The sequence below is a fragment of the Oncorhynchus mykiss genome, chromosome 14 (assembly GCF_057628025.1).
Source record: "Oncorhynchus mykiss isolate SJ-2025 chromosome 14, ASM5762802v1, whole genome shotgun sequence".
Lineage (NCBI taxonomy): Eukaryota > Metazoa > Chordata > Actinopteri > Salmoniformes > Salmonidae > Oncorhynchus > Oncorhynchus mykiss.
In genome coordinates, this window is record NC_143035.1 from 38,956,221 (window position 1) to 38,982,500 (window position 26,280).

General features: G+C 46.1%; 2 protein-coding genes and 1 long non-coding RNA gene across 4 annotated transcripts in view; all 3 read right to left on the reverse strand.

Moving 5' to 3' along the window:
- Positions 1 to 1,033: 1,033 nt before the first annotated feature.
- Positions 1,034 to 4,860, reverse strand: LOC149978363 (uncharacterized). The gene is made up of 3 exons (XM_090198131.1): positions 4,852 to 4,860; positions 3,941 to 4,546; positions 1,034 to 3,887 (listed from the first exon to the last, which is right to left on the reverse strand). Exons 1-3 carry the CDS (start codon positions 4,858 to 4,860, stop codon positions 3,540 to 3,542), a joined length of 963 nt encoding a protein of 320 aa, XP_090054257.1. The 3' UTR covers positions 1,034 to 3,539.
- Positions 4,861 to 4,947: 87 nt separating this feature from the next.
- On the reverse strand, positions 4,948 to 6,341 carry LOC149978364 (uncharacterized). The gene is made up of 2 exons (XR_016486387.1): positions 5,827 to 6,341; positions 4,948 to 5,728 (listed from the first exon to the last, which is right to left on the reverse strand). It is a non-coding gene; the product is annotated as an uncharacterized LOC149978364 (long non-coding RNA).
- Positions 6,342 to 8,157: 1,816 nt separating this feature from the next.
- Positions 8,158 to 26,280, reverse strand: part of LOC110489233 (catenin alpha-1) — a 216,612-nt gene continuing 198,489 nt past the window's right edge. The window contains exons 19-21 of one of the 2 annotated variants that reach the window (XM_090198907.1): positions 10,771 to 10,800; positions 9,424 to 9,636; positions 8,158 to 9,014 (exon numbers count right to left, since the gene is read on the reverse strand). In XM_090198907.1, the coding sequence (XP_090055033.1) occupies positions 8,937 to 9,014; positions 9,424 to 9,636; positions 10,771 to 10,800 (321 nt within the window). In that variant the 3' untranslated portion in view covers positions 8,158 to 8,936. The remainder of the gene's footprint in view (positions 9,015 to 9,423; positions 9,637 to 10,770; positions 10,801 to 26,280) is intronic. The other variant, XM_090198908.1, reaches the window with a different exon arrangement.

Sequence of the window (26,280 nt, forward strand, 5' to 3'; positions counted from 1 at the left end):
TTAGTTACCCACTGGGCTAGAGATACTTACCCATAGGGCTAGGGTTAGTTACACCTAGGGCTAGATACCCACAGGGCTAGTTACCCATTGGGCTAGTTACCCGCAGGGCTAGTTACTTACCCACAGGGCTAGGGTTAGTTACCCACAGGGCTAGTTACTTACCCATAGGGCCAGGGCTAGTTACCCATAGGATTAGTCACCCATAGGGTTTTAGGCCTGGTTTCCCAAAAGTCTAAGTTGATCATTAAAACCTTCGGAGGACCATCCATAAACATCCAAGCAGTTTCCCTAAACCATCTTTATCAGCGGTGCACTTGAAAACGCTCGTAATCTAACGCCTCAGACGACTCAGACGACAAGCCCTGACCCCACTTGAAAACGCTCGTAATCTAACGCCTCAGACGACTCAGACGACAAGCCCTGACCCCACTTGAAAACGCTCGTAATCTAACGCCTCAGACGACAAGCCCTGACCCCACTTGAAAACGCTCGTAATCTAACGCCTCAGATGACTCAGACGACAAGCCCTGACCCCACTTGAAAACACTCGTAATCTAACGCCTCAGACGACTCAGACGACAAGCCCTGACCCCACTTGAAAACGCTCGTAATCTAACGCCTCAGACGACTCAGACGACAAGCCCTGACCCGACTTGAAAACGCTCGTAATCTAACGCCTCAGACGACAAGCCCTGACCCCACTTGAAAACGCTCGTAATCTAACGCCTCAGACGACAAGCCCTGACCCCACTTGAAAACGCTCGTAATCTAACGCCTCAGACGACTCAGACGACAAGCCCTGACCCCACTTGAAAACGCTCGTAATCTAACGCCTCAGACGACTCAGACGACAAGCCCTGACCCCACTTGAAAACGCTCGTAATCTAACGCCTCAGACGACAAGCCCTGACCCCACTTGAAAACGCTCGTAATCTAACGCCTCAGATGACTCAGACGACAAGCCCTGACCCCACTTGAAAACACTCGTAATCTAACGCCTCAGACGACTCAGACGACAAGCCCTGACCCCACTTGAAAACGCTCGTAATCTAACGCCTCAGACGACTCAGACGACAAGCCCTGACCCGACTTGAAAACGCTCGTAATCTAACGCCTCAGACGACAAGCCCTGACCCCACTTGAAAACGCTCGTAATCTAACGCCTCAGACGACAAGCCCTGACCCCACTTGAAAACGCTCGTAATCTAACGCCTCAGACGACTCAGACGACAAGCCCTGACCCCACTTGAAAACGCTCGTAATCTAACGCCTCAGACGACTCAGACGACAAGCCCTGACCCCACTTGAAAACGCTCGTAATCTAACGCCTCAGACGCCTCAGACGACAAGCCCTGACCCCACTTGAAAACGCTCGTAATCTAACGCCTCAGACGCCTCAGACGACAAGCCCTGACCCCACTTGAAAACGCTCGTAATCTAACGCCTCAGACGACAAGCCCTGACCCCACTTGAAAACGCTCGTAATCTAACGCCTCAGACGACTCAGACGACAAGCTAATGAGCGCGTCATGAGATGTTGTTGTTTTTCTGTTGCCCTCCCACGTCACTTTATACACAGAAGACGATACACCCTGCTAAACGTAGAATCACATGGTTCATCCATCTGTTCACGGATCATTTCAGAACAAAGCTGACTACAAATAAAGTTGTCAGTGTCTTCGTAATTGATACAAACAAGCAACATAAAAAATATGGTTAAAACGAAAACCCAGATGACGGCATTTATATAAAAATACAGTATTTCGGTCAGATTGAAATCATGTTCAAATCAATTGAGTTCTATTTTGTTCCTTGTAGACTACTGTCTAATTTGTCAGGCCTAATCCTTGTTGTTCACCAGTTTGCTCCAATTGGGGGAGGGGTGGTAGGGTTGCAGGGTAATAAAGCAAATATATATATTTTTAAAGATATATATTTTATTTATTTATATGTATATGTACTTATATGCATGTATGTGTATATGTATGCATGTATATGTGTATGTATGACTGGTAATGTGTATATACACTGCTCAAAAAATAAAGGGAACACTAAAATAACACATCCTAGATCTGAATGAATGAAATATTCTTATTAAATACTTTTTTCTTTACATAGTTGAATGTGCCGACAACAAAATCACACAAAAATCAAATTTATCAACCCATGGAGGTCTGGATTTGAAGTCACACTCAAAATTAAAGTGGAAAACCACACTACAGGCTGATCCAACTTTGATGTAATGTCCTTAAAACAAGTCAAAATGAGGCTCAGTAGTGTGTGTGGCCTCCACGTGCCTGTATGACCTCCCTACAATGCCTGGGCATGCTCCTGATGAGGTGGCGGATGGTCTCCTGAGGGATCTCCTCCCAGACCTGGACTAAAGCATCCGCCAACTCCTGGACAGTCTGTGGTGCAACGTGTTGGTGGATGGAGCGAGACATGATGTCCCAGATGTGCTCAATTGGATTCAGGTCTGGGGAACGGGCAGGCCAGTCCATAGCATCAATACCTTCCTCTTGCAGGAACTGCTGACACACTCCAGCCACATGAGGTCTAGCATTGTCTTGCATTAGGAGGAACCCAGGGCCAACCGCACCAGCATATGGTCTCACAAGGGGTCTGAGGATCTTATCTCGGTACCTAATGGCAGTCAGGCTACCTCTGGCGAGCACATGGAGGGCTGTGCGGCCCCCCAAAGAAATGCCACCCCACACCATGACTGACTCACCTCCAAACCGGTCATGCTGGAGGATGTTGCAGGCAGCAGAACGTTCTCCACGGCATCTCCAGACTGTCATGTCTGTCACATGTGCTCAGTGTGAACCTGCTTTCATCTGTGAAGAGCATAGGGCGCCAGTGGCGAATTTGCCAATCTTGGTGTTCTCTGGCAAATGAAAAACATCCTGCACGGTGTTGGGCTGTAAGCACAACCCCCACCTGTGGACATCGGGCCCTCATACCACCCTCATGGAGTCTGTTTCTGACCGTTTGAGCAGACACATGCACATTTGTGGCCTGCTGGAGGTCATTTTGCAGGGCTCTGGCAGTGCTCCTCCAGCTCCTCCTCGCACAAAGGCGGAGGTAGTGGTCCTGCTGCTGGTTTGTTGCCCTCCTACGGCCTCCTCCACGTTTCCTGATGTACTGGCCTGTCTCCTGGTAGCGCCTCCATGCTCTGGACACTACGCTGACAGACACAGCAAACCTTCTTGCCACAGCTCGCATTGATGTGCCATCCTGGATGAGCTGCACTACCTGAGCCACTTGTGTTGGTTGTAGACTCCGTCTCATGCTACCACTAGAGTGAAATCACCGCCAGCATTCAAAAGTGACCAAAACATCAGCCAGGAAGCATAGGAACTGAGAAGTGGTCTGTGGTCACCACCTGCAGAACCATTTCCTTTATTGGGGGTGTCTTGCTAAATGCCTATGATTTCCACCTGTTGTCTATTCCATTTGTAGATGTACTGGAGAGAATCCTATTACAACAACCTGTAGTGACAGGAGTGTTGTAGATGTACTGGAGAGAATCCTGACTATTACAACAACCTGTAGTGACAGGAGTGTTGTAGATGTACTGGAGAGAATCCTATTACAACAACCTGTAGTGACAGGAGTGTTGTAGATGTACTGGAGAGAATCCTGACTATTACAACAACCTGTAGTGACAGGAGTGTTGTAGATGTACTGGAGAGAATCCTGACTATTACAACAACCTGTAGTGACAGGAGTGTTGTAGATGTACTGGAGAGAATCCTGACTATTACAACAACCTGTAGTGACAGGAGTGTTGTAGATGTACTGGAGAGAATCCTGACTATTACAACAACCTGCAGTGACAGGAGTGTTGTAGATGTACTGGAGAGAATCCTGACTATTACAACAACCTGTAGTGACAGGAGTGTTGAAGATGTACTGGAGAGAATCCTACTACAACAACCTGTAGTGACAGGAGTGTTGTAGATGTACTGGAGAGAATCCTGACTATTACAACAACCTGCAGTGACAGGAGTGTTGTAGATGTACTGGAGAGAATCCTACTACAACAACCTGTAATGACAGGAGTGTTGTAGATGTACTGGAGAGAATCCTGACTATTACAACAACCTGTAGTGACAGGAGTGTTGTAGATGTACTGGAGAGAATCCTGACTATTACAACAACCTGTAGTGACAGGAGTGTTGTAGATGTACTGGAGAGAATCCTGACTATTACAACAACCTGTAGTGACAGGAGTGTTGTAGATGTACTGGAGAGAATCCTGACTATTACAACAACCTGCAGTGACAGGAGTGTTGTAGATGTACTGGAGAGAATCCTGACTATTACAACAACCTGTAGTGACAGAAGTGTTGTAGATGTACTGGAGAGAATCCTGACTATTACAACAACCTGTAGTGACAGGAGTGTTGTAGATGTACTGGAGAGAATCCTGACTATTACAACAACCTGTAGTGACAGGAGTGTTGTAGATGTACTGGAGAGAATCCTGACTATTATAACAACCTGTAGTGACAGGAGTGTTGTAGATGTACTGGAGAGAATCCTATTACAACAACCTGTAGTGACAGGAGTGTTGTAGATGTACTGGAGAGAATCCTGACTATTACAACAACCTGTAGTGACAGGAGTGTTGTAGATGTACTGGAGAGAATCCTGACTATTACAACAACCTGCAGTGACAGGAGTGTTGTAGATGTACTGGAGAGAATCCTGACTATATTTTAAGTCATTAGACGTAGTGACAGAGACAAGACATGATCATAAAATCAAGAGCTATACATGAACACAATCGAAGGGAAGTGTGCCTCCCAAAATGTCACCCTATTTCCCCCCCAACTAGTGCATTACTGTTGTCATTTGGGAAGCAGGCAAGGAGTGAGTTCAACTCGGACGACTTGAAAACGGTTGACGGCAGTAGCAGAATGAGAGACAGACAGACAGGCGGGCGACAGGGAATCATTTATTCATTACGAAGTGAAAGCTGGGAACATGAATATGTAAAACAGGGCAGTGTCTCCTACAGTGTCTTCCTAGTTCTCAAATAAAAACCAAAAGTTAAAAAAAACAACGTCCGCGGCAAATATAACCTGACCACTTCAGTCTCAAATGCCGCCCGATTCCCTACGGCTGCCTGGTGCAAAGGAGGCGCACTACCTAGGGAATAGGAAGGCATTTGGGAATCCTCTTTATTCTCTCACCACAAACAGGGGGATTTGTATCATAACGAGAATCATCCATCTAATAGTCTCTACTACCCACTGCAAAAAATAACACCACAGCAGCCCAAAGTCACAACTCGAACAAGCTAAAAACGCAAACCACTATTCTGTCCATCTGCCGTCGTGCCCCTACGTGACCTGCCTCTATGTTTAGAAACAAGCGGAAGCATGGCAGCATGAAGACCCAAAGGGGCCCTGTTTTAAAGAAATAAACCCACTACACTGCCCAACCTACGTACTGCACTGAGCCGTTATATGATCTAGGGTGAGTCCCAAATGGGACCCTATTCCCTGTATAGAGCACTATTTACGTCCAGTCGTGCAATATAAAGGAATTAGGGTTCCACTTGGAATGGGATGTTGTCTATACTGATGGAACAACAAGCTAACATCACAGCTAACACTTCCACATTACCTTCCACTGCTTTAACTAATTCATGGAAAAAGCTTCTCACTAAGTTCTCTCTTCCCCTCCTCCACCACCCCTCTCCTCCTCTACCACCCACCTCCCTCTCTACTCCTCTACCACCCATCTCCTCTACTCCCTCCTCTCTCTCCCCCTCTACCACCCACCACCTCTCCTCCCTCCCCCTCTACCACCCACCACCTCTCCTCCCTCCCCCTCTACTCCCTCCTTCACCTCTCTCCCCCTCTACCGCCCACCTCCTCCCCCTCTACCACCCACCTCCTCTCCTCCCTCCCCCTCTACCACCCACCCCCTCTCCTCCACCTCCCTCCCACCCCCCTCAGCAGCAGCGCTAGGAGGAGGAATATTGATCAGACGATCTAGCTGCTTAGCCCCTGGGCAGCGGCCCAAACGACAACCCTATAAAGTTCTGCTCAGAAGTAGTGCACTATATAGGTAAGAGGGTTAAGGGTGGCATTTAGGATGCACTGCGGTCTCATTGACAGTCGATGGAGCCCGGACGCCCTGGTGAACAAAGTTATTCTATTCACCAGACCTCCTCTACAGCCCGGTCTATTCACCAGACCCCCTCCAGACCCCCTCTACAGCCTAGTCTATTCACCAGACCCCCCTCTACAGCCTAGTCTATTCACCAGACCCCCTCTACAGCCTGGTCTATTCACCAGACCCCCCTCTACAGCCTAGTCTATTCACCAGACCCCCTCTACAGCCCGGTCTATTCACCAGACCCCCTCTACAGCCTGGTCTATGCACCAGACCCCCTCTCCAGCCTAGTCTATTCACCAGACCCCCTCTACAGCCTAGTCTATTCACCAGACCCCCCTCTACAGCCTAGTCTATTCACCAGACCCCCTCTACAGCCTAGTCTATTCACCAGACCCCCTCTACAGCCCGGTCTATGCACCAGACCCCCTCTACAGCCTGGTCTATGCACCAGATCCCCTCTACAGCCTAGTCTATTCACCAGACTCCCTCTACAGCCTAGTCTATTCACCAGACCCCCCTCTACAGCCTAGTCTATTCACCAGACCCCCCCTCTACAGCCTAGTCTATTCACCAGACCCCCCTCTACAGCCTAGTCTATTCACCAGACCCCCTCTACAGCCTGGTCTAGTCACCAGACCCCCTCTACAGCCTGGTCTAGTCACCAGACCCCCTCTACAGCCTGGTCTAGTCACCAGACCCCCTCTATAACCTCACTGACTTATCAAACTCTTGAGATTGAGCAGGGTGTGTCAGCTAGGAGGAGGAATATTGATCAGACGATCTAGCTGCTTAGCCCCTGGGCAGCGGCCCAAACGACAACCCTATAAAGTTCTGCTCAGAAGTAGTGCACTATATAGGTAAGAGGGTTAAGGGTGGCATTTAGGATGCACTGCGGTCTCATTGACAGTCGATGGAGCCCGGACGCCCTGGTGAACAAAGTTATTCTATTCACCAGACCTCCTCTACAGCCCGGTCTATTCACCAGACCCCCTCCAGACCCCCTCTACAGCCTAGTCTATTCACCAGACCCCCCTCTACAGCCTAGTCTATTCACCAGACCCCCTCTACAGCCTGGTCTAGTCACCAGACCCCCTCTACAGCCTGGTCTAGTCACCAGACCCCCTCTATAACCTCACTGACTTATCAAACTCTTGAGATTGAGCAGGGTGTGTCAGCTCATTTCATGATTTTTATTGACTGTGTGTGTGTGGTACAATGTGTGTGTGAAGTCCCCTGGGATTGTGTTACGTATTAAACCAGAAGGCTGTGAGAGAATGATTGTTCTCTCTGTTAGCTTTGGCTTTCTGCATACAGTGAGGCACACAATACCTCATCCAGACTACTCTTTAAAACCTGGGGGGGTTAACGACAGGGAAGACAACACCTCATCCAGACTACTATTTAAAACCTGTGGGGGGTAACGACAGGGAAAACAACACCTCATCCAGACTACTCTTTAAAACTACTCTTTATCCTGCTAACTGTTCCAAATGTCCAAACTGAATTTGGTAAAAGGGCTTTTATGTACTCTGCATCATCATCTTGGAACACCTTACAAAATACTTTTTAAACTGGAAGAACTTGTCCCGATTGGTGTTTTTAAATCACCGATGAAAGATTTTTAATTAACTAAAACATTTACAGTTCTAAATGTCAAAGAGGACAACAGAAACCGATTTACTGAACTTAAAAAAACACTCAATAATGACTATTCAGTGTTACAATAGCAATCAGACCTGGGGGTGTGGTCTATGGTCAATATACCACGGCTAAAGGGCTGTTCTTAAGCACGACACAACGCAGAGTGCCTGGATACAGCCCTTGGCCGTGGTACATCGGCCGTATACCACAAACCCCCGAGGTGTCTTATTGATATTATAAACTGGTTACCAATCAGAGCAGTAAAAACACATGTATTCTTCATAACCGTGGTATACGGTCCGATAGACAAACAGCTTTCAGCCAATCAGCATTCAGGGTTGAAACCAGCCAGTGTATAATAAGTATGAAGGGATACGCCACTAAAACGTCAAACTTTTATTAGACAGAACACATCGAGATGGAAAAAAAAAAAAATCTACTTTTTTTTTTTTTTTTACGTAAACAAAACTTAAAACCCAAAGCTTCACCAGAGTAACGAGACAATAGAGACGGTTCAGAGTGGAAAGACCCGTCAGATCTACACTATGATATACGGCACACAGTGGACTACCCTCCAACACACCCTCCCACCAGTCAACGCAATTGTAAAATATGTTAGAATGTAATTCTATAAAATACACAGGGGGCATCTCACATCACAGGTTAGGGGTAGAGGGGTCAGGGGTCAAAAAAGGATTAGCTGTCAGAATTAAATCTTACAGTATCAATGAAACCATCCTTCTCATACCAACATTGGAATAAAATCAAAACAAGGTATATGGAGGGGGTGGGGCCCTTTTGCTTTGTTTTCCCCCTAGAGACGTCATACGGTAGGACAGAAACGGAGCAATCAGAATGCAGTCGTTTGATTGAAACAATGAGACTGTTAAGAGGAGAGAGAGCTCAGTGGTCCACCTTAGTGAGTCTGTATAGAGACATCAGGTCAAACCGGACAGCTGGACTAGACCAGGGAAGGGAAAGGAGGAATGATTTCCAAACAATTCTTATTCTTATTTTTATTTTCTCACTCTTTCTATTTTTGTGACAAGACAAAAAACAAAAACAAGAAAAGAGTCTCCAACCATCCAACTGGCTCGCTATCCCCAACCCTGTAGCTCCACCTCCTCTCACCACCCCCTGACCAACGGACTGCTCCGTCTCTAGATGCTATCCATGGCTTTGAACTCGCTGAGGGCCTGGACAGGGTTGATGTGCTTCTTTTGGGATGACCTCTTGACCTAAAAAAAAGTTGAGAGTTGAGTTGAGAAGATAGACACTATTTTAAAAATGTCTGTTTTCATAGAAATGTGTCTTGCATCATTAAATCTCCTTACAGGCCATATGAGAAACATATAAGGCTGGTTTCCCGGACACAGATTAAGCCTAGTCCTGGAATTAGATTCCACATTGAAAGCTTTTTAAATCCAGGACTATGTTTATCTGTCGTGGACAAAGTGATTAAAGCTGGAATCGTTAGCGGGGAAACTACCACGTCCGTTTGAGATTATACAAAAGACGTTACTTTAAAACAACAAATTCATGAAAACATTCATAGCAAATGCTTTCGCTTTCGTCCGAACTTCACCTCTAGCGGATCCGTTCCCCCTTTCAGATGACAACAGCTTTAAACAACATGATTCCCATTACCTTGTTGTTGGATCCATCTTCCTGTTTCTCTCTCTTCACCAGGGGTTTCTTCTCTGGGGCCTTCATCTTCCAGGAGATAGCAGGCATGTTGAGGGACTGCATGGCCATGGACTTCTGGTACTTAGTGGAGGCCACGTAGCTCGCCTTGACTGTGGACACCACCGTATTCATCAGGTTCTTAGCTGCCTGGATCAGAGACATGGCACTGTCCACCTGGTGGGAGAAGGGAGGGAGGGGAGACGAGGGGAGAAGGGAGGGAGGGGAGACGAGGGGAGAGGTGGGGGGGGGGGGGGGGACGAGGGGAGAGGTAGGGGGGACGGGACGAGGGGAGAGGTAGGGGGGGGGACGAGGGGAGAGGTGGGGGGGGGAGGACGAGGGGAGAGGTAGGGGGGGGGACGAGGGGAGAGGTGGGGGGGGGACGAGGGGAGAGGTAGGGGGGGGACGAGGGGAGAGGTAGGGGGGGGGGGACGAGGGGAGAGGTGGGGGGGGACGAGGGGAGAGGTGGGGGGGGGGACGAGGGGAGAGGTAGGGGGGACGGGACGAGGGGAGAGGTAGGGGGGACGGGACGAGGGGAGAGGTAGGGGGGGGGCGAGGGGAGAGGTAGGGGGGGGGGCGAGGGGAGAGGTAGGGGGGGGGACGAGGGGAGAGGTAGGGGGGGGCGAGGGGAGAGGTGGGGGGGGGACGAGGGGAGAGGTGGGGGGGGACGAGGGGAGAGGTGGGGGGGGGGGCGAGGGGAGAGGTGGGGGGGGGGACGAGGGGAGAGGTGGGGGGGGGGGGGGGGGGGACGAGGGGAGAGGTAGGGGGACGGGACGAGAGGAGAGGTGGGGGGGAGGAGATAGAGAGGAGACAAGGTTAGCCAGTGCTTAAGGTAGAAGTTGTCCTCTTAACCACAGCTCTAGGATCAGATAACTTACTTAACCTTGGGAATATTATACAGTATAACCATATAGATACATCCCAAAAATGACCCCAAGTGGACCCCCCTTGGTCAAAGTAATGCACTATTATAGGCATTAGGGTGCCATTTGGGAGCACATTATATCTGACCCCAGATCAGCAGTTAGAGACAACCTGTATTTCCACCTGTAATGTTTCCCACCACCACCCTCATTGATCAGAGGGACACGGAGTTCATATGATCCTATGTGTCTGGCTTTAGCCAATGTCTCAGGCTACATCCCCAATGGCCTCCTATTCCCTATATAGTGCACTACTTTTGACTAGGGCACATAGGTCAAGAAGGCCTAAGGCTCTGGGGTCAAAAGTAGTGCAACTATAATAGGTCATAGGTTGGTGTTTGGGCTGCAGCCCGAGTGTTACTGTACTGTATCTGAAGGTGGGGAATACCTGGCTCTCTAGGAATGCTTGGGAAACCTCCTGTAAAAGGGAAAAGGGAGAGAGGGAACTTGAACGTTAATAGTTGGAACTGTAGAAGTCAAGTGCAACATGATGGAGCCTCGGGGTAAAGGCTTCAGAGCAGGACAAGGCCGCAGCCGGGTGACTGTTGTACATCCAGCAGATTGACCATGTGGTGAACAGGGTATAACTGAATAACATCCAGCAGATGGACCATGTGGTGAACAGGGTATACCTGAATAACATCCAGCAGATGGACCATGTGGTGAACAGGGTATAACTGAATAACATCCAGCAGATGGACCATGTGGTGAACAGGGTATAACTGAATAACATCCAGCAGATGGACCATGTGGTGAACAGGGTATAACATCCAGCAGATTGACCATGTGGTGAACAGGGTATACCTGAATAACATCCAGCAGATGGACCATGTGGTGAACAGGGTATAACTGAATAACATCCAGCAGATGGACCATGTGGTGAACAGGGTATAACTGAATAACATCCAGCAGATGGACCATGTGGTGAACAGGGTATAACTGAATAACATCCAGCAGATGGACCATGTGGTGAACAGGGTATACCTGAATAACATCCAGTAGATGGACCATGTGGTGAACAGGGTATACCTGAATAACATCCAGCAGATGGACCATGTGGTGAACAGGGTATAACTGAATAACATCCAGCAGATGGACCATGTGGTGAACAGGGTATAACTGAATAACATCCAGCAGATGGACCATGTGGTGAACAGGGTATAACTGAATAACATCCAGCAGATGGACCATGTGGTGAACAGGGTATAACTGAATAACATCCAGCAGATGGACCATGTGGTGAACAGGGTATAACATCCAGCAGATTGACCATGTGGTGAACAGGGTATACCTGAATAACATCCAGCAGATGGACCATGTGGTGAACAGGGTATAACTGAATAACATCCAGCAGATGGACCATGTGGTGAACAGGGTATACCTGAATAACATCCAGCAGATGGACCATGTGGTGAACAGGGTATAACTGAATAACATCCAGCAGATGGACCATGTGGTGAACAGGGTATAACTGAATAACATCCAGCAGATGGACCATGTGGTGAACAGGGTATACCTGAATAACATCCAGCAGATGGACCATGTGGTGAACAGGGTATAACTGAATAACATCCAGCAGATGGACCATGTGGTGAACAGGGTATAACTGAATAACATCCAGCAGATGGACCATGTGGTGAACAGGGTATACCTGAATAACATCCAGTAGATGGACCATGTGGTGAACAGGGTATACCTGAATAACATCCAGCAGATGGACCATGTGGTGAACAGGGTATACCTGAATAACATCCAGCAGATGGACCATGTGGTGAACAGGGTATACCTGAATAACATCCAGCAGATGGACCATGTGGTGAACAGGGTATAACTGAATAACATCCAGCAGATGGACCATGTGGTGAACAGGGTATAACTGAATAACATCCAGCAGATGGACCATGTGGTGAACAGGGTATAACTGAATAACATCCAGCAGATGGACCATGTGGTGAACAGGGTATACCTGAATAACATCCAGCAGATGGACCATGTGGGGAACAGGGTTTAACATCCAGCAGATTGACCATGTGGTGAACAGGGTATAACATCCAGCAGATGGACCATGTGGGGAACAGGGTATACCTGAATAACATCCAGCAGATGGACCATGTGGGGAACAGGGTATACCTGAATAACATGCAGTAGATTGACCATGTGGTGAACAGGGTATACCTGAATAACATCCAGCAGATGGACCATGTGGTGAACAGGGTATAACTGAATAACATCCAGCAGATGGACCATGTGGTGAACAGGGTATACCTGAATAACATGCAGTAGATTGACCATGTGGGGAACAGGGTATACCTGACTAACTGCTTATAAATCAGGCGCCAAAGACAAAGATCAGTGGGAAAAGGTTGTGGCGGACTACTACTGCTACTGCTGCTGCTACTGCTACTACTACTACTACTACTACTACTGCTACTACTACTACTACTACTACTACTACTACTACTACTACTACTACTACTACTACTGCTACTACTACTACTACTACTACTACTACTACTACTACTACTACTACTACTACTACTACTACTACTACTGCTACTGCTACTACTACTACTACTACTACTACTACTACTACTACTGCTACTGCTACTACTACTGCTACTACTACTACTACTACGGTCAGTGTGAACCGGAGTGACTTGACAAAGTGGGCCAAACAAACTGTAACTACGAAAACAAAACAGAGTCAAAATGGTTTCAGTCTGCCGTGAAGCGTTCATCCATGTTTAACGGGAAAGAGTCTAGCTACAATTTCAGACATTATACGTTTCTAATTTGATCAGAAAGTAATTTTCACTGCAAGTTAAGGCTTACTGTTAGGTTGCTAGGGAACGTCAGCCTGCTAGCTCGCTAGCTAACGTTACGTGTATGATCTGTGTAGTAATATCAGTTGTATATCAGACAGCCATTTTGCATTGCTAGTTACAGCCTAACGTTAGCTAGCTAGCTAGCTAACATTGAACCTACCTGCAGATTCATGTATGGTGGCTAGCTATGACAATCACATCTATTGCTAGTACTGTATTGGTTGGGAATTGTGGTTCATTGTTTAGCTAGCTAGCTACATGTCTAAACAAAAGACTCCACTTCGCCAGATGATTACATGACCATCCACTTAGCTAGATGTGGCTGGGAGGTGATTACAGCCATCTATTGTATTTAATGAACATGTCTAGACAGTAGTGACTCATCCACCTAGCTTGATGTGGCTGGGAGGTGATTACAGCCATCTATTGTATTTAATGAACATGTCTAGACAGTAGTGACTCATCCACCTAGCTAGATGTGGCTGGGAGGTGATTATAGCATTTCATTCACATGACCCATCAATTTAGACAACTGTCTGGGTAAGAATCATCTAATCATTATATAATATGAATACAATATTTTAATCTGGCCACTTTCTATTTTTGATATTGCTACTATGAGAGTAACTAATACACTTTGTATTGTGAAGAACAACATGACCTGCACCAAAGTCAGATTAGGATATAGGCCAAGGACTAGATAAACTACTTTTTGCTACTATTTTCACCACTTTTAGTCTCGAAATCTTCGGTTGTTTACTACACTACCTCACGCTGTTTAGCACATGGCCTCACATGTGAATCCTTAATGAGGTGGGTGGGGCTAAGGATTAGGAGGGTGTGAACGATGCTGAATGGGTGTCGACAAGGAAGAGCTCTCCAGTAGCTGGACCAAAACATTCAAGGGCCATTTTCTCAAATGTAGGGTTACAAGTTTATCGACTTTTAAAAGTATAATTACCTTCTCATTGTTCCTCAACTGCAATGTACGATAAACCATTTTCTATCTCTAAATCTCTACTTTTATCCAATGTACAAAAAAAAAAAAACATTCAAATTTAGCTACATAAGACCTAGGGCTGACCCCATTTTGTCGACTGGTCGATTGTTTGGTCGCCCAAGATTTTTTTTTATAGTTGAGCAATCACTAGAAAAAAATAAATGTCACGGCACCTGTCTGATTGACGCCTGTCTCAGTGGACTAAACCATTGCGGAGGCTACAGGGATGACACGGTCCATCACTTTAAAGAACGTGACACTGAAATTGTATATCGGTTATATCATGGAAAAGTCTTGTATGTATGTAACAAAGCACTTTCTCCCACGTTGGATACGGTCGCTGTCCGTGGTTCTGAAACAATCTTCAGTGCACCGTTGAATTGCTACCTTTTTCCCCCAAGTTGCTAATGTGTATAATTACTAAATAAACCAGCATATTGAGATTGAGAACAATGCGGAGGAGGCAGCAGCAGAGACGAGGAAACAGCCCTGGCCTTAGCCTAATTGCGGATAGAGGAAACCAAGATAATTGGGTCTATAATCAATAACCTAGCTGTTAAAATGTGCCTGGCTTTATTAAATCATCCATTATATCTCTACTGAAAAAAAAAAAGACCAATCTTGCTTCGGATGCCTTTGTGTAATAGCCTACTGATTCTGTGAGCGCCAAGCTTCATGCAACATGACGGACAAAATAATTTCACAGATTGGTCTGTTTTTTAAATCTCTGCTATGCTGTAATGAGGGGTGGCAGGTAGTCTAGCGGTTAAGAGCGTTGGGCGTTGTAACCTGAAAAGGTTGCAAGATGGAATCCTTGAGCTGACAAGGTAAATAAAAACAAATCGGACTAACTGTCCTTCTGCCCCTTGAACAAGGCAGTTAACCCACTGTTCCCCGGTAAGGCCGTCCTTCTGCCCCTTGAACAAGGTGGTTAAACCCACTGTTCCCCGGTAAGGCCGTCCTTCTGCCCCTTGAACAAGGCAGTTAACCCACTGTTCCCCGGTAAGGCCGTCCTTCTGCCCCTTGAACAAGGCAGTTAACCCCACTGTTCCCCGGTAAGGCCGTCCTTCTGCCCCTTGAACAAGGCAGTTAACCCACTGTTCCCCGGTAAGGCCGTCCTTCTGCCCCTTGAACAAGGTGGTTAACCCACTGTTCCCCGGTAAGGCCGTCCTTCTGCCCCTTGAACAAGGTGGTTAAACCCACTGTTCCCCGGTAAGGCCGTCCTTCTGCCCCTTGAACAAGGTGGTTAAACCCACTGTTCCCCGGTAAGGCCGTCCTTCTGCCCCTTGAACAAGGCAGTTAACCCACTGTTCCCCGGTAAGGCCGTCCTTCTGCCCCTTGAACAAGGCAGTTAACCCACTGTTCCCCGGTAAGGCCGTCCTTCTGCCCCTTGAACAAGGCAGTTAACCCACTGTTCCCCGGTAAGGCCGTCCTTCTGCCCCTTGAACAAGGTGGTTAACCCACTGTTCCCCGGTAAGGCCGTCCTTCTGCCCCTTGAACAAGGTGGTTAACCCACTGTTCCCCGGTAAGGCCGTCCTTCTGCCCCTTGAACAAGGCAGTTAACCCACTGTTCCCCGGTAAGGCCGTCCTTCTGCCCCTTGAACAAGGTGGTTAACCCACTGTTCCCCGGTAAGGCCGTCCTTCTGCCCCTTGAACAAGGCAGTTAACCCACTGTTCCCCGGTAAGGCCGTCCTTCTGCCCCTTGAACAAGGCGGTTAACCCACTGTTCCCCGATAAGGCCGTCCTTCTGCCCCTTGAACAAGGCAGTTAACCCACTGTTCCCCGATAAGGCCGTCCTTCTGCCCCTTGAACAAGGCGGTTAAACCCACTGTTCCCCGGTAAGGCCGTCCTTCTGCCCCTTGAACAAGGCGGTTAAACCCACTGTTCCCCGGTAAGGCCGTCCTTCTGCCCCTTGAACAAGGCAGTTAACCCACTGTTCCCCGATAAGGCCGTCCTTCTGCCCCTTGAACAAGGCAGTTAACCCACTGTTCCCCGATAAGGCCGTCCTTCTGCCCCTTGAACAAGGCAGTTAACCCACTGTTCCCCGGTAAGGCCGTCCTTCTGCCCCTTGAACAAGGCAGTTAACCCACTGTTCCCCGGTAAGGCTGTCCTTCTGCCCCTTGAACAAGGCAGTTAACCCACTGTTCCCCGGTAAGGCCGTCCTTCTGCCCCTTGAACAAGGCAGTTAACCCACTGTTCCCCGGTAAGGCCGTCCTTCTGCCCCTTGAACAAGGCAGTTAACCCACTGTTCCCCGGTAAGGCCGTCCTTCTGCCCCTTGAACAAGGCAGTTAACCCACTGTTCCCCGGTAAGGCCGTCCTTCTGCCCCTTGAACAAGGTGGTTAACCCACTGTTCCCCGGTAAGGCCGTCCTTCTGCCCCTTGAACAAGGTGGTTAACCCCACTGTTCCCCGGTAAGGCCGTCCTTCTGCCCCTTGAACAAGGTGGTTAACCCCACTGTTCCCCGGTAAGGCTGTAAATAAAAATGTGTTCTTAAAGGACCTCGGCTCGCGGCCCTCGGCTCCCGGCCCCCGGCCCCCAGCCCCCGGCTCCCAGCCCCCGGCCCCCGGCCCCCAGCCCCCGGCTCCCAGCCCCCGGCTCCCAGCCCCCGGCTCCCAGCCCCCGGCTCCCAGCCCCCGGCTCCCAGCCCTCGGCCTCCAGACCCTCCTTTTCTTTCATCTCCTTGTTATTACAATTATTGTTGTGATGGTCATTCTAATAATAAGTAGTATTGTTATTAGTAGGCTTGGTATATAGTATAGTATCCTTGTATAAACACTTGTATAAGTGTATAAGCCTAAGAGCCCTTCCCGTCTAGTCTTAATACTGTAACTTACTTAGGTCTATAATTCAAAACGTATATAGGCTACCAGTATCAATCAATTATTTATTAGTTCATGCCATCACGCAGCATTTATGAGATATTCATGTTTTGAAATGCAATCAAGCATTTAAAAAAATAAATAATTAAATAACAAAGATAGCTTTGAATAATTCGCCTAAATAATAAAATAAACTGCAATTCACGAATGCATGCAACTGTTTTTATCCCCCCCCCCCCCCCCCCGATAGAACAGACTCTCTGATACACGTTGTAGCGGTATTTATTAGAGAGGGGTGAAGAATGATTTTGTTCGGGCGCCAGGCAGGCATTAACCATGCCGAAAGGAAAAGAGTAGAATAGAGAGAGTACCACTACCAGACCCACACACACACATCAGCAGAAGAGACTGCCTAGAGGGTAGCCTGTTTACCAGATAGCCAGTGGAGAGAAAAAAAGAATACACACCATATAAAACCCACATCACAGCACAGGGGTAACCGCAACAAGAATACCTCATACAATAATAATAATACTAATAATGGCAGAGCAATTTAACAGCAACTTCATACAAGAAAGAACCCAGTCATCAACATAGGATTTGCAATAATATGTATTATTGTCCAGTGGAGGAGTGCATGAATGTGGGGGGTGTTCATAGACACAACAAAGGCCTTAAAAATGTCCACAATCTTCTCGGCCACATGTCATTAGTACACCTCAATACAGTTCACATAATATACAACTTGCAAGCAACCTCCCTTTTAACTGAAATGTCCACCCAAATACTTCTGGCAGGGCAATAATAGTCCAGCTCTAATGAACTTCAATGGGAAGAGCATTGGAAAAATAGAGAGTCTGTTGCAGGGTAAAGCACTGGAACGATAGAGGGAAGAGAAAAAGAGAAAGAGAACAAGAGAGATCTTTGCTGTGGTCTTCAGGCGTGCAGATGTACTGTCTGACTGTCCGATGGTTTGTATGTTAAAGCTTCGCAACAATGTTGCTACTAATCCATGCGATTCATAACGGGCGCGGTCCCAAACGAAAACAACCACGACCTAGAGCGATCACGCCGATGATTGAGTTAAACACTCTATAAACTACACACGCTGAAAACAAACTAAACTTCTGCAGCACAGCACACACAATCAAACTGTCGCGCCACCAAAGAGCCCCTCCCCAAAGAGCTCCTCCCCAAAGAGCCCCTCCCCAAAGAGCCCCTCCCCAAAGAGCCCCTCCCCAAAGAGCCCCTCCCCAAAGAGCTGAATGAGCTCTCTTTATTTCCTCCTTCCTTACTGCTCATGCGCTCTTAAAAGTGGCAGTGCACGGTGAAGGCTCCGTGCAGATTTCGCCACAACGTGTTTAATATTGTTTACACTGTTTCAAATGGTCATAAAATTATAATATCACAGCACCTGTTTGGCACACATAAAACTAAAACGCAACACTTGCAGTATACACTCCTTTCTATTGATCTACAGTAGTTTCCACAACTAAGTGAAAACGTCTTCCGCAGATCTCGACTTCCCCTTTCCCTCCTGAGCAACCAGTAAACATTTCACCGATTCAAGTTTCTTTTCAAAGTCCTCCCTATTCGTTTTGCTGTCACGTGTTCCGAGTTTGTTATAAACAACGTGTTGATGATGGGTCAGGTCCCTATTGGTCACATGTAAACAACGTGTTGATGATGGGTCAGGTCCCTATTGGTCACATGTAAACAACGCGTTGATGATGGGTCAGGTCCCTATTGGTCACATACATGCTTTTGCCTACATGTTTCATGTAAATAGAGCACGGATGACTTTGGGCACCGGTTATATTTTGTCAATATCAGAATCAAAATAAAAGTTAAATAAATAAAGCCAAAGAAAAGTTAAGGAAATGAATGCACTGAAAAGGAAAATCGACCGTTCATGGTTTTAGTTGTGTTTGGTTTTATGTTCCCCTGAAACCTTGGGGCAACAGGGGGGGGGGGGGAAGAGTAGAGGCACAGTGACAGTCAGGTACAAATGCATAATGAAGAACTTCCTTCCTGTCATTCAGGGGTGAATCTTAATTTAATGTTAATTGTATAGCTTTCAACACCTTCTCCAAATACATTGGAGGAGAAGATCTTAAAGGGATACTTTATGTACTTCCCCAGAGTCAGATGAACTCGAGAATAGCGTATTTATGTCTCTGTGACCGGTATGAAGGAAGTTTTAGGTAGTTTTGTGAGCCAATGCTAACTAGCGTATAGCGGCAATGACAAGAAGAATGCTATCAGATACCCCATAGACTTCCAATCATTGCGCTAGCGCTAGTTAGCAACTTCCTTTAAAACTGCACACAGAGACATAAAAGCGCTAACCACATGTTCATCTGACCCTGGGAAGATAAAGGGCCTTATTGTCAAATCCCTAAATGTTTATGTTCCTCCCCTCAGGCTCTCTCCAATACGTTTAGAGAAGCAGGGAAGGAAGAGATTACAGGGAATCAAGTAAAGACAACTGAGCATCACTGTTTAAAATGTGAGCGCTCCTGCATGAGGTCCCAGGTGTTGCTGTTCCACTGAAGGACAGAGGCGTTGCTCTAATTTGAGATGGTGAATTAACAACCTCACCCAAATGAGTCTGGAGCCGGACCGGGGCTAACCCTCAGAACAGCCTCAATTCATCGGGGAATAGACTCTACAAGGTATTGAAAGTGTTCCACGGGGATGCTGGCCCATGTTGACGCCAATGCTTCCCACAGCTCTGTCAAGTTGGCTGGATGTCCTTTTGGTGGTGGGCCATTCTTGATACACACGGGAAACGTTGGAGCGTGAAAACCCCAGCAGCGTTGCGGTTCTTGACACAAACCGGTGCGCCTGGCACCTACTACCATACACTGTTCAAAAAGGTACTTCAATCTTTTGTCAATCAAATCATTGTCCTAGTTGTCTCAAGGCTTAAAAATCCTTCTTCAACCCGTCTCCTCCACTTCATCTACACTGATTGAAATGGATTTAACAAGTGACATCAAATCAGGGATCATAGCTTTGACCTGGTAAAAAGTAATGAATTTTAAAGTTTATAGTGCCATTTGGAACACAGGCCTTGGTAGAAACTGCTATTGTTGGAATAAACTGGGAGTGTCTGAAATGGTAGCCTATTCCCTACACTCACTATGTGGTTCACTGGTCATAAGTAGTGCACTATAAGGAATAGGGTGCCAACTGGGACTCACCCTACCACTGTGTTTCAGATCCACGGGACAAGAGGAGGAGTAGGGAAACGAGATGCTGGGATGGCGGATTGGTTTTAAGGCTCTTCCTAAAAAGTTAATATCTTCTGGCAGGATGTTATCTTAAAGGGATAGTTCAGGATTTTGGCAATGAAGCCCTTTATCCATTTCCCCCCAGAGTCAAATGAACTCATGGATACCATGTTTATGTCTCTGTGTGCAGTCTGAAGGAAGTTTCAAACTAGCATTAGCGCAATTGCTAGCTAGCATTAGCGCAATGACCAGATGTCTTTGGTAACTGCTAGCATGCTAGTAGAAACCATTGTCAAAAATCCCCAAGTATCCATTTAAGCCAGTGACTAAGCAACTGGGAGAAAGGAAAGGCATTTTGGGAAACGAGTCTCTTTAAGAGAGAACAGGAAAGGAAACAGCGAAGGGAAGACTATTTATATTAAGGCTGGGTCCATATGGTGCACACTACTTTTTAACCAGAGCCTTGGTCAAACGTAGTGCACTCGGAAAATTAGGGTGTCAATTTGTGACGAAAACAAATACTTTTATAAAAGCTGTTATTTATCTCCTTTTTTACTTCTTTATTCTGTTATTATCTGTATCAAACACAGTCTGTAAATTATACAAGGCAAGGGAATGAATCATTAGTTAAAAGGGAAGCAATGTATTGGGTTATTAAGTTTAAATCCAGTTATTTAATGAGGCTAAGAAATATTAAATTACAGATTTGCTTTGGAATGGAGAAACGGAACCGGTGGACGACTTCAATGGAGCGATTTAAAAAAGGGAAACGAGCAGAAAGGAGGATGAAACGTTTAGTTTATAACACGACTCACTAAAAGGTGTAAAACAGATTTTTCTCAACTCACGGAAGGAAATCTTAAGTGAAAATATTAGCTTAGTTAAAAGTTTAGTTTCAAAAAGGTCAAGTCTTCTGTCTACTTTAGAGCGCTGACACAAACGGCACCCTATTCCCTGTGTAGTACACTACTTTTGACCTGAGTAGAATGGACTCTGGACAAAAAGAAGTGCACTATATATGAAATAGGGTGCCATTTGGAACGAACCCTAAGGTTCTTTTAAGGTAGCAGAAGGTGGATGAAACCCAAGGTTACTTTGAGGCACTGGTGTAAAGTACTTAAGAAATAATAATTTAAAGTACTAATTAAGTAGTTTTTGGTGGTATCTGTACTTTACTATTTATATTTTTGCAGACTTGTTCCATACATTCTCTCTGACACCCAAAAGTACTCGTTTTTTTTACGTTTTGACAGGAAAATGGTCCAATTCACTCACTTATCAAGAGAACATCCCTGGTCATCCCTACTGCCTCTGATCTGGTGGACTCACTGAACAGAGAACATCCCTGGTCATCCCTACTGCCTCTGATCTGGAGGACTCACTAAACAGAGGACATCCCTGGTCATCCCTATAATGCCTCTGATCTGGAGGACTCGCTAAACAGAGAACATCCCTGGTCATCCCTACTGCCTCTGATTTGGAGGACTCACTAAACAGAGAACATCCCTGGTCATCCCTACTGCCTCTGATTTGGAGGACTCACTAAACAGAGAACATCCCTGGTCATCCCTACTGCCTCTGATTTGGAGGACTCACTAAACAGAGAACATCCCTGGTCATCCCTACTAACTCTGATCTGGAGGACTCACTAAACAGAGAACATCCCTGGTCATCCCTACTGCCTCTGATTTGGAGGACTCACTAAACAGAGAACATCCCTGGTCATCCCTACTGCTTCTGATCTGGTAGACTCACTAAACAGAGAACATCCCTGGTCATCCCTACTGTATCTGATCTGGAGGACTCACTAAACAGAAAACATCCCTGGTCATCCTGACTGCCTCTTATCTGGTGGACTCACTGAACAGAGAACATCCCTGGTCATCCCTACTGTATCTGATCTGGAGGACTCACTAAACAGAGAACATCCCTGGTCATCCCTACTGCCTCTGATCTGGAGGACTCACTAAACAGAGAACATCCCTGGTCATCCCTACTGTATCTGATCTGGAGGACTCACTAAACAGAGAACATCCCTGGTCATCCCTACTGTATCTGATCTGGAGGACTCACTAAACAGAGAACATCCCTGGTCATCCCTACTGTATCTGATCTGGAGGACTCACTAAACAGAGAACATCCCTGGTCATCCCTACTGCCTCTGATTTGGAGGACTCACTAAACAGAGAACATCCCTGGTCATCCCTACTGCTTCTGATCTGGTAGACTCACTAAACAGAGAACATCCCTGGTCATCCCTACTGTATCTGATCTGGAGGACTCACTAAACAGAAAACATCCCTGGTCATCCTGACTGCCTCTTATCTGGTGGACTCACTGAACAGAGAACATCCCTGGTCATCCCTACTGTATCTGATCTGGAGGACTCACTAAACAGAGAACATCCCTGGTCATCCCTACTGCCTCTGATCTGGAGGACTCACTAAACAGAGAACATCCCTGGTCATCCCTACTGTATCTGATCTGGAGGACTCACTAAACAGAGAACATCCCTGGTCATCCCTACTGTATCTGATCTGGAGGACTCACTAAACAGAGAACATCCCTGGTCATCCCTACTGTATCTGATCTGGAGGACTCACTAAACAGAGAACATCCCTGGTCATCCCTACTGCCTCTGGTCTGGAGGACTCACTAAACAGCGAACATCCCTGGTCATCCCTACTGCCTCTGATCTGGTAGACTCACTAAACAAAGAACATCCCTGGTCATCCCTACTGCTTCTGATCTGGGGGACTCACTAAACAGAGAACATCCCTGGTCATCCCTACTGCCTCTGATCTGGAGGACTCACTAAACAGAGAACATCCCTGGTCCTCCCTACTGCCTCTGATCTGGAGGACTCACTAAACAGAGAACATCTCCGGTCATCCCTACTGCCTCTGATCTGGAGGACTCACTAAACAGAGAACATCCCTGGTCATCCCTACTGTATCTGATCTGGAGGACTCACTAAACAGAGAACATCCCTGGTCATCCCTACTGTATCTGATCTGGAGGACTCACTAAACAGAGAACATCCCTGGTCATCCCTACTGCCTCTGATCTGGAGGACTCACTAAACAGAGAACATCCCTGGTCATCTCTACTGCCTCTGATCTGGAGGACTCACTAAACAGAGAACATCCCTGGTCATCCCTACTGCCTCTGATCTGGAGGACTCACTAAACACAAACGCTTCGTAAATTATAAACGAGTTTTGGAGTGTGCCCCTGACCTACCCCCCCCCCCAAAAAAAACCCAGCTGATTTTCAAAAATGAAACTGTGCCGTCTGGTTTGCTTAATATAAGGAATCAACATTTTACTTTTGATACTTAAGTATATTTAAAACTAAATACTTTTACTGAAGTAGTATTTTACTGGCTCTTTCACTTTCACTTGAGTCATTTTCTATTTAAGGATATCTTAACTTTTACTACAGTATGAGAATGGAGACCGTTTTCCACCATTGGAGCACATTTACACACGGTAGTTCATCTGATACCTTGATAATTATACACCATGCCGTTCCACGTTTGTTCTATTTCTGTAATTAACATATCAGCGTACACTTAATTTACAGGTAGTTAGCAATTTGGAAGAATTAATGACAGCAATGTAAGAAGTGGGCTGTGGATCAACGTTTCCCCAGGCTAACGAGGCAGATCAATGTGTTGCCCGTTTCCCCAGGCTAACGAGGCAGATCAATGTGTTGCCCGTTTCCCCAGGCTAACGAGGCAGATCAATGTGTTGCCCGTTTCCCCAGGCTAACAAGGCAGAACAAGTGGTAGCCAGTTCTTATTGTCATTCAGCAGGATTCTCAAACATAGTTCTTTAAAACAGATGGAACAGTGGAGAGAAGGCCAGGTGTGAGTCAGAAGAGCCATGGGTGGGATTTGAACCCATGCTGACTGGTATGTGTGTACCGGGGTCAGCGGCTCTAGAAGCAGGGCACAGCATGTATAGTGTTCGTAACAACGTAAAGCTAGACCACACAGCATGTACAGTGTTAATAACAATGTAAAGCTAGACCACACAGCATGTACAGTGTTAATAACACTGTAAAGCTAGACCACACAGCATGTACAGTGTTAATAACAATATAAAGCTAGACCACACAGCATGTACAGTGCAAATAACAATGTAAAGCTAGACCACACAGCATGTACAGTGCCAATAACAATGTAAAGCTAGACTACACAGCAGGATACAGCATGTACAGTGCCAATAACAATGTAAAGCTAGACTACACAGCAGGACACAGCATGTACAGTGTTAATAACAATGTAAAGCTAGACCACACAGCATGTACAGTGCCAATAACAATGTAAAGCTAGACCACACAGCATGTACAGTGCCAATAACAATGTAAAGCTAGACCACACAGCATGTACAGTGCCAATAACAATGTAAAGCTAGACCACACAGCATGTACAGTGCCAATAACAATGTAAATCTAGATCCTAAAAACCATTCCGGATCAAATGTTTTTCAGCCACTTTCTTCATCCCCATTGGCTGTACAGTAAATCATTTCAGTAGATAGATGCTTGACTGGTCTTGCATCCCAAATTCCCTATGTACAGCGCCTTCAGAAAGTAGTCATACCGCTCTACTTTTTCAACACTTGTGTTACAGCCTGAGTTTTAAATGTATGACATGTTTTTCTGTTTTGATTTTGTGTACTGGTTTATTATACACAATAATGTCGAAGTGAAATTATGTTTTCGGAACGTTTTACAAATTACTTCAATATTTTTTTTTTTTATGAAAAGCTGAAATGTATTGAGTCAATAAGTATTTTAACCCCTTTGTTGTGGCAAGTCTAAATAAGTTCAGGAGTAAAAATGTGCTTAAAAAGTCACAATAAGCTTCATGGACTCACTGTGTGCAATAGTGGTGTTGAACATGATTATCTCTGTACCCCACAAATACAATTATCTTTAAGGTGCCTGTCGAGCAGTGCATTTCAAACACAGATTCAACCACAAAGACCAGGGAGGTTTTCCAATGCCTCGCAAAGAAGGCCACCTATTGGTAGATGGGTTAACAAACAAAACATACATTGAATATCCCTTTGAGCATGGTGAAGTTATTAATTACACTTTGGATGGTGTATCAACACACCCAGTCACTACAAAAGTACAGGCCTAACTCAGTTGCCGGAGAGGAAGGAAACCGCTCAGGGATTTTACCATGAGGTCAATGGTGACTTTAAAACAGTTACAGAGTTTAACCTCTTAGAGCTCTAGGGGCGCTATTTCATTTTTGGATAAAAAACGTTCCCGTTTTAAGCGCGATATTTTGTCACGAAAAGATGCTCGACTATGCATATTCTTGACAGTTTTGGAAAGAAAACACTCTGAAGTTTCAGAATCTGCAAAGATTTTGTCTGTAAGTGCCCCAGAACTCATTCTACAGGCGAAACCAAGATGATGCATCACCCAGGAATTAGCAGAATTTCTGAAGCTCTGTTTTCCATTCTCTCCTTATATGGCTGTGATTGCGCAAGGAATGAGCCTACACTTTCTGTCGTTCGCCCAAGGTCTTAGCAGCATTGTGACGTATTTGTAGGCATATCATTGGAAGATTGGCCATAAGAGACTACATTTTCCAGAGGTCCGCCCGGTGTCCTTTGTCTAAATTTGTGCGTAATCTTCAGGTGCGGTCATTTTCTCCTGGGATTCAGGAGAGAAAGCATGTTTCCAAGAACGATGTATCAATGAAGAGATATGTGAAAAACACCTTGATGATTGATTCTAAACAACGTTTGCCATGTTTTCAGTCGATATTATGGAGTTAATTTGGAAAAAAGTTTGCGTTTTGAGGACTGAATTTATGGATTTTTTTTGGTAGCCAAATGTGATGTATAAAACGGAGCTATTTCTAATACACAAGGAATCTTTTTGGAAAAACTGAGCATCTGCTATCTAACTGAGAGTATCCTCATTGAAAACATCAGAAGTTCTTCAAAGGTAAATGATTTTATTTGAAGGCTTTTATGTTTTTGTTAATGT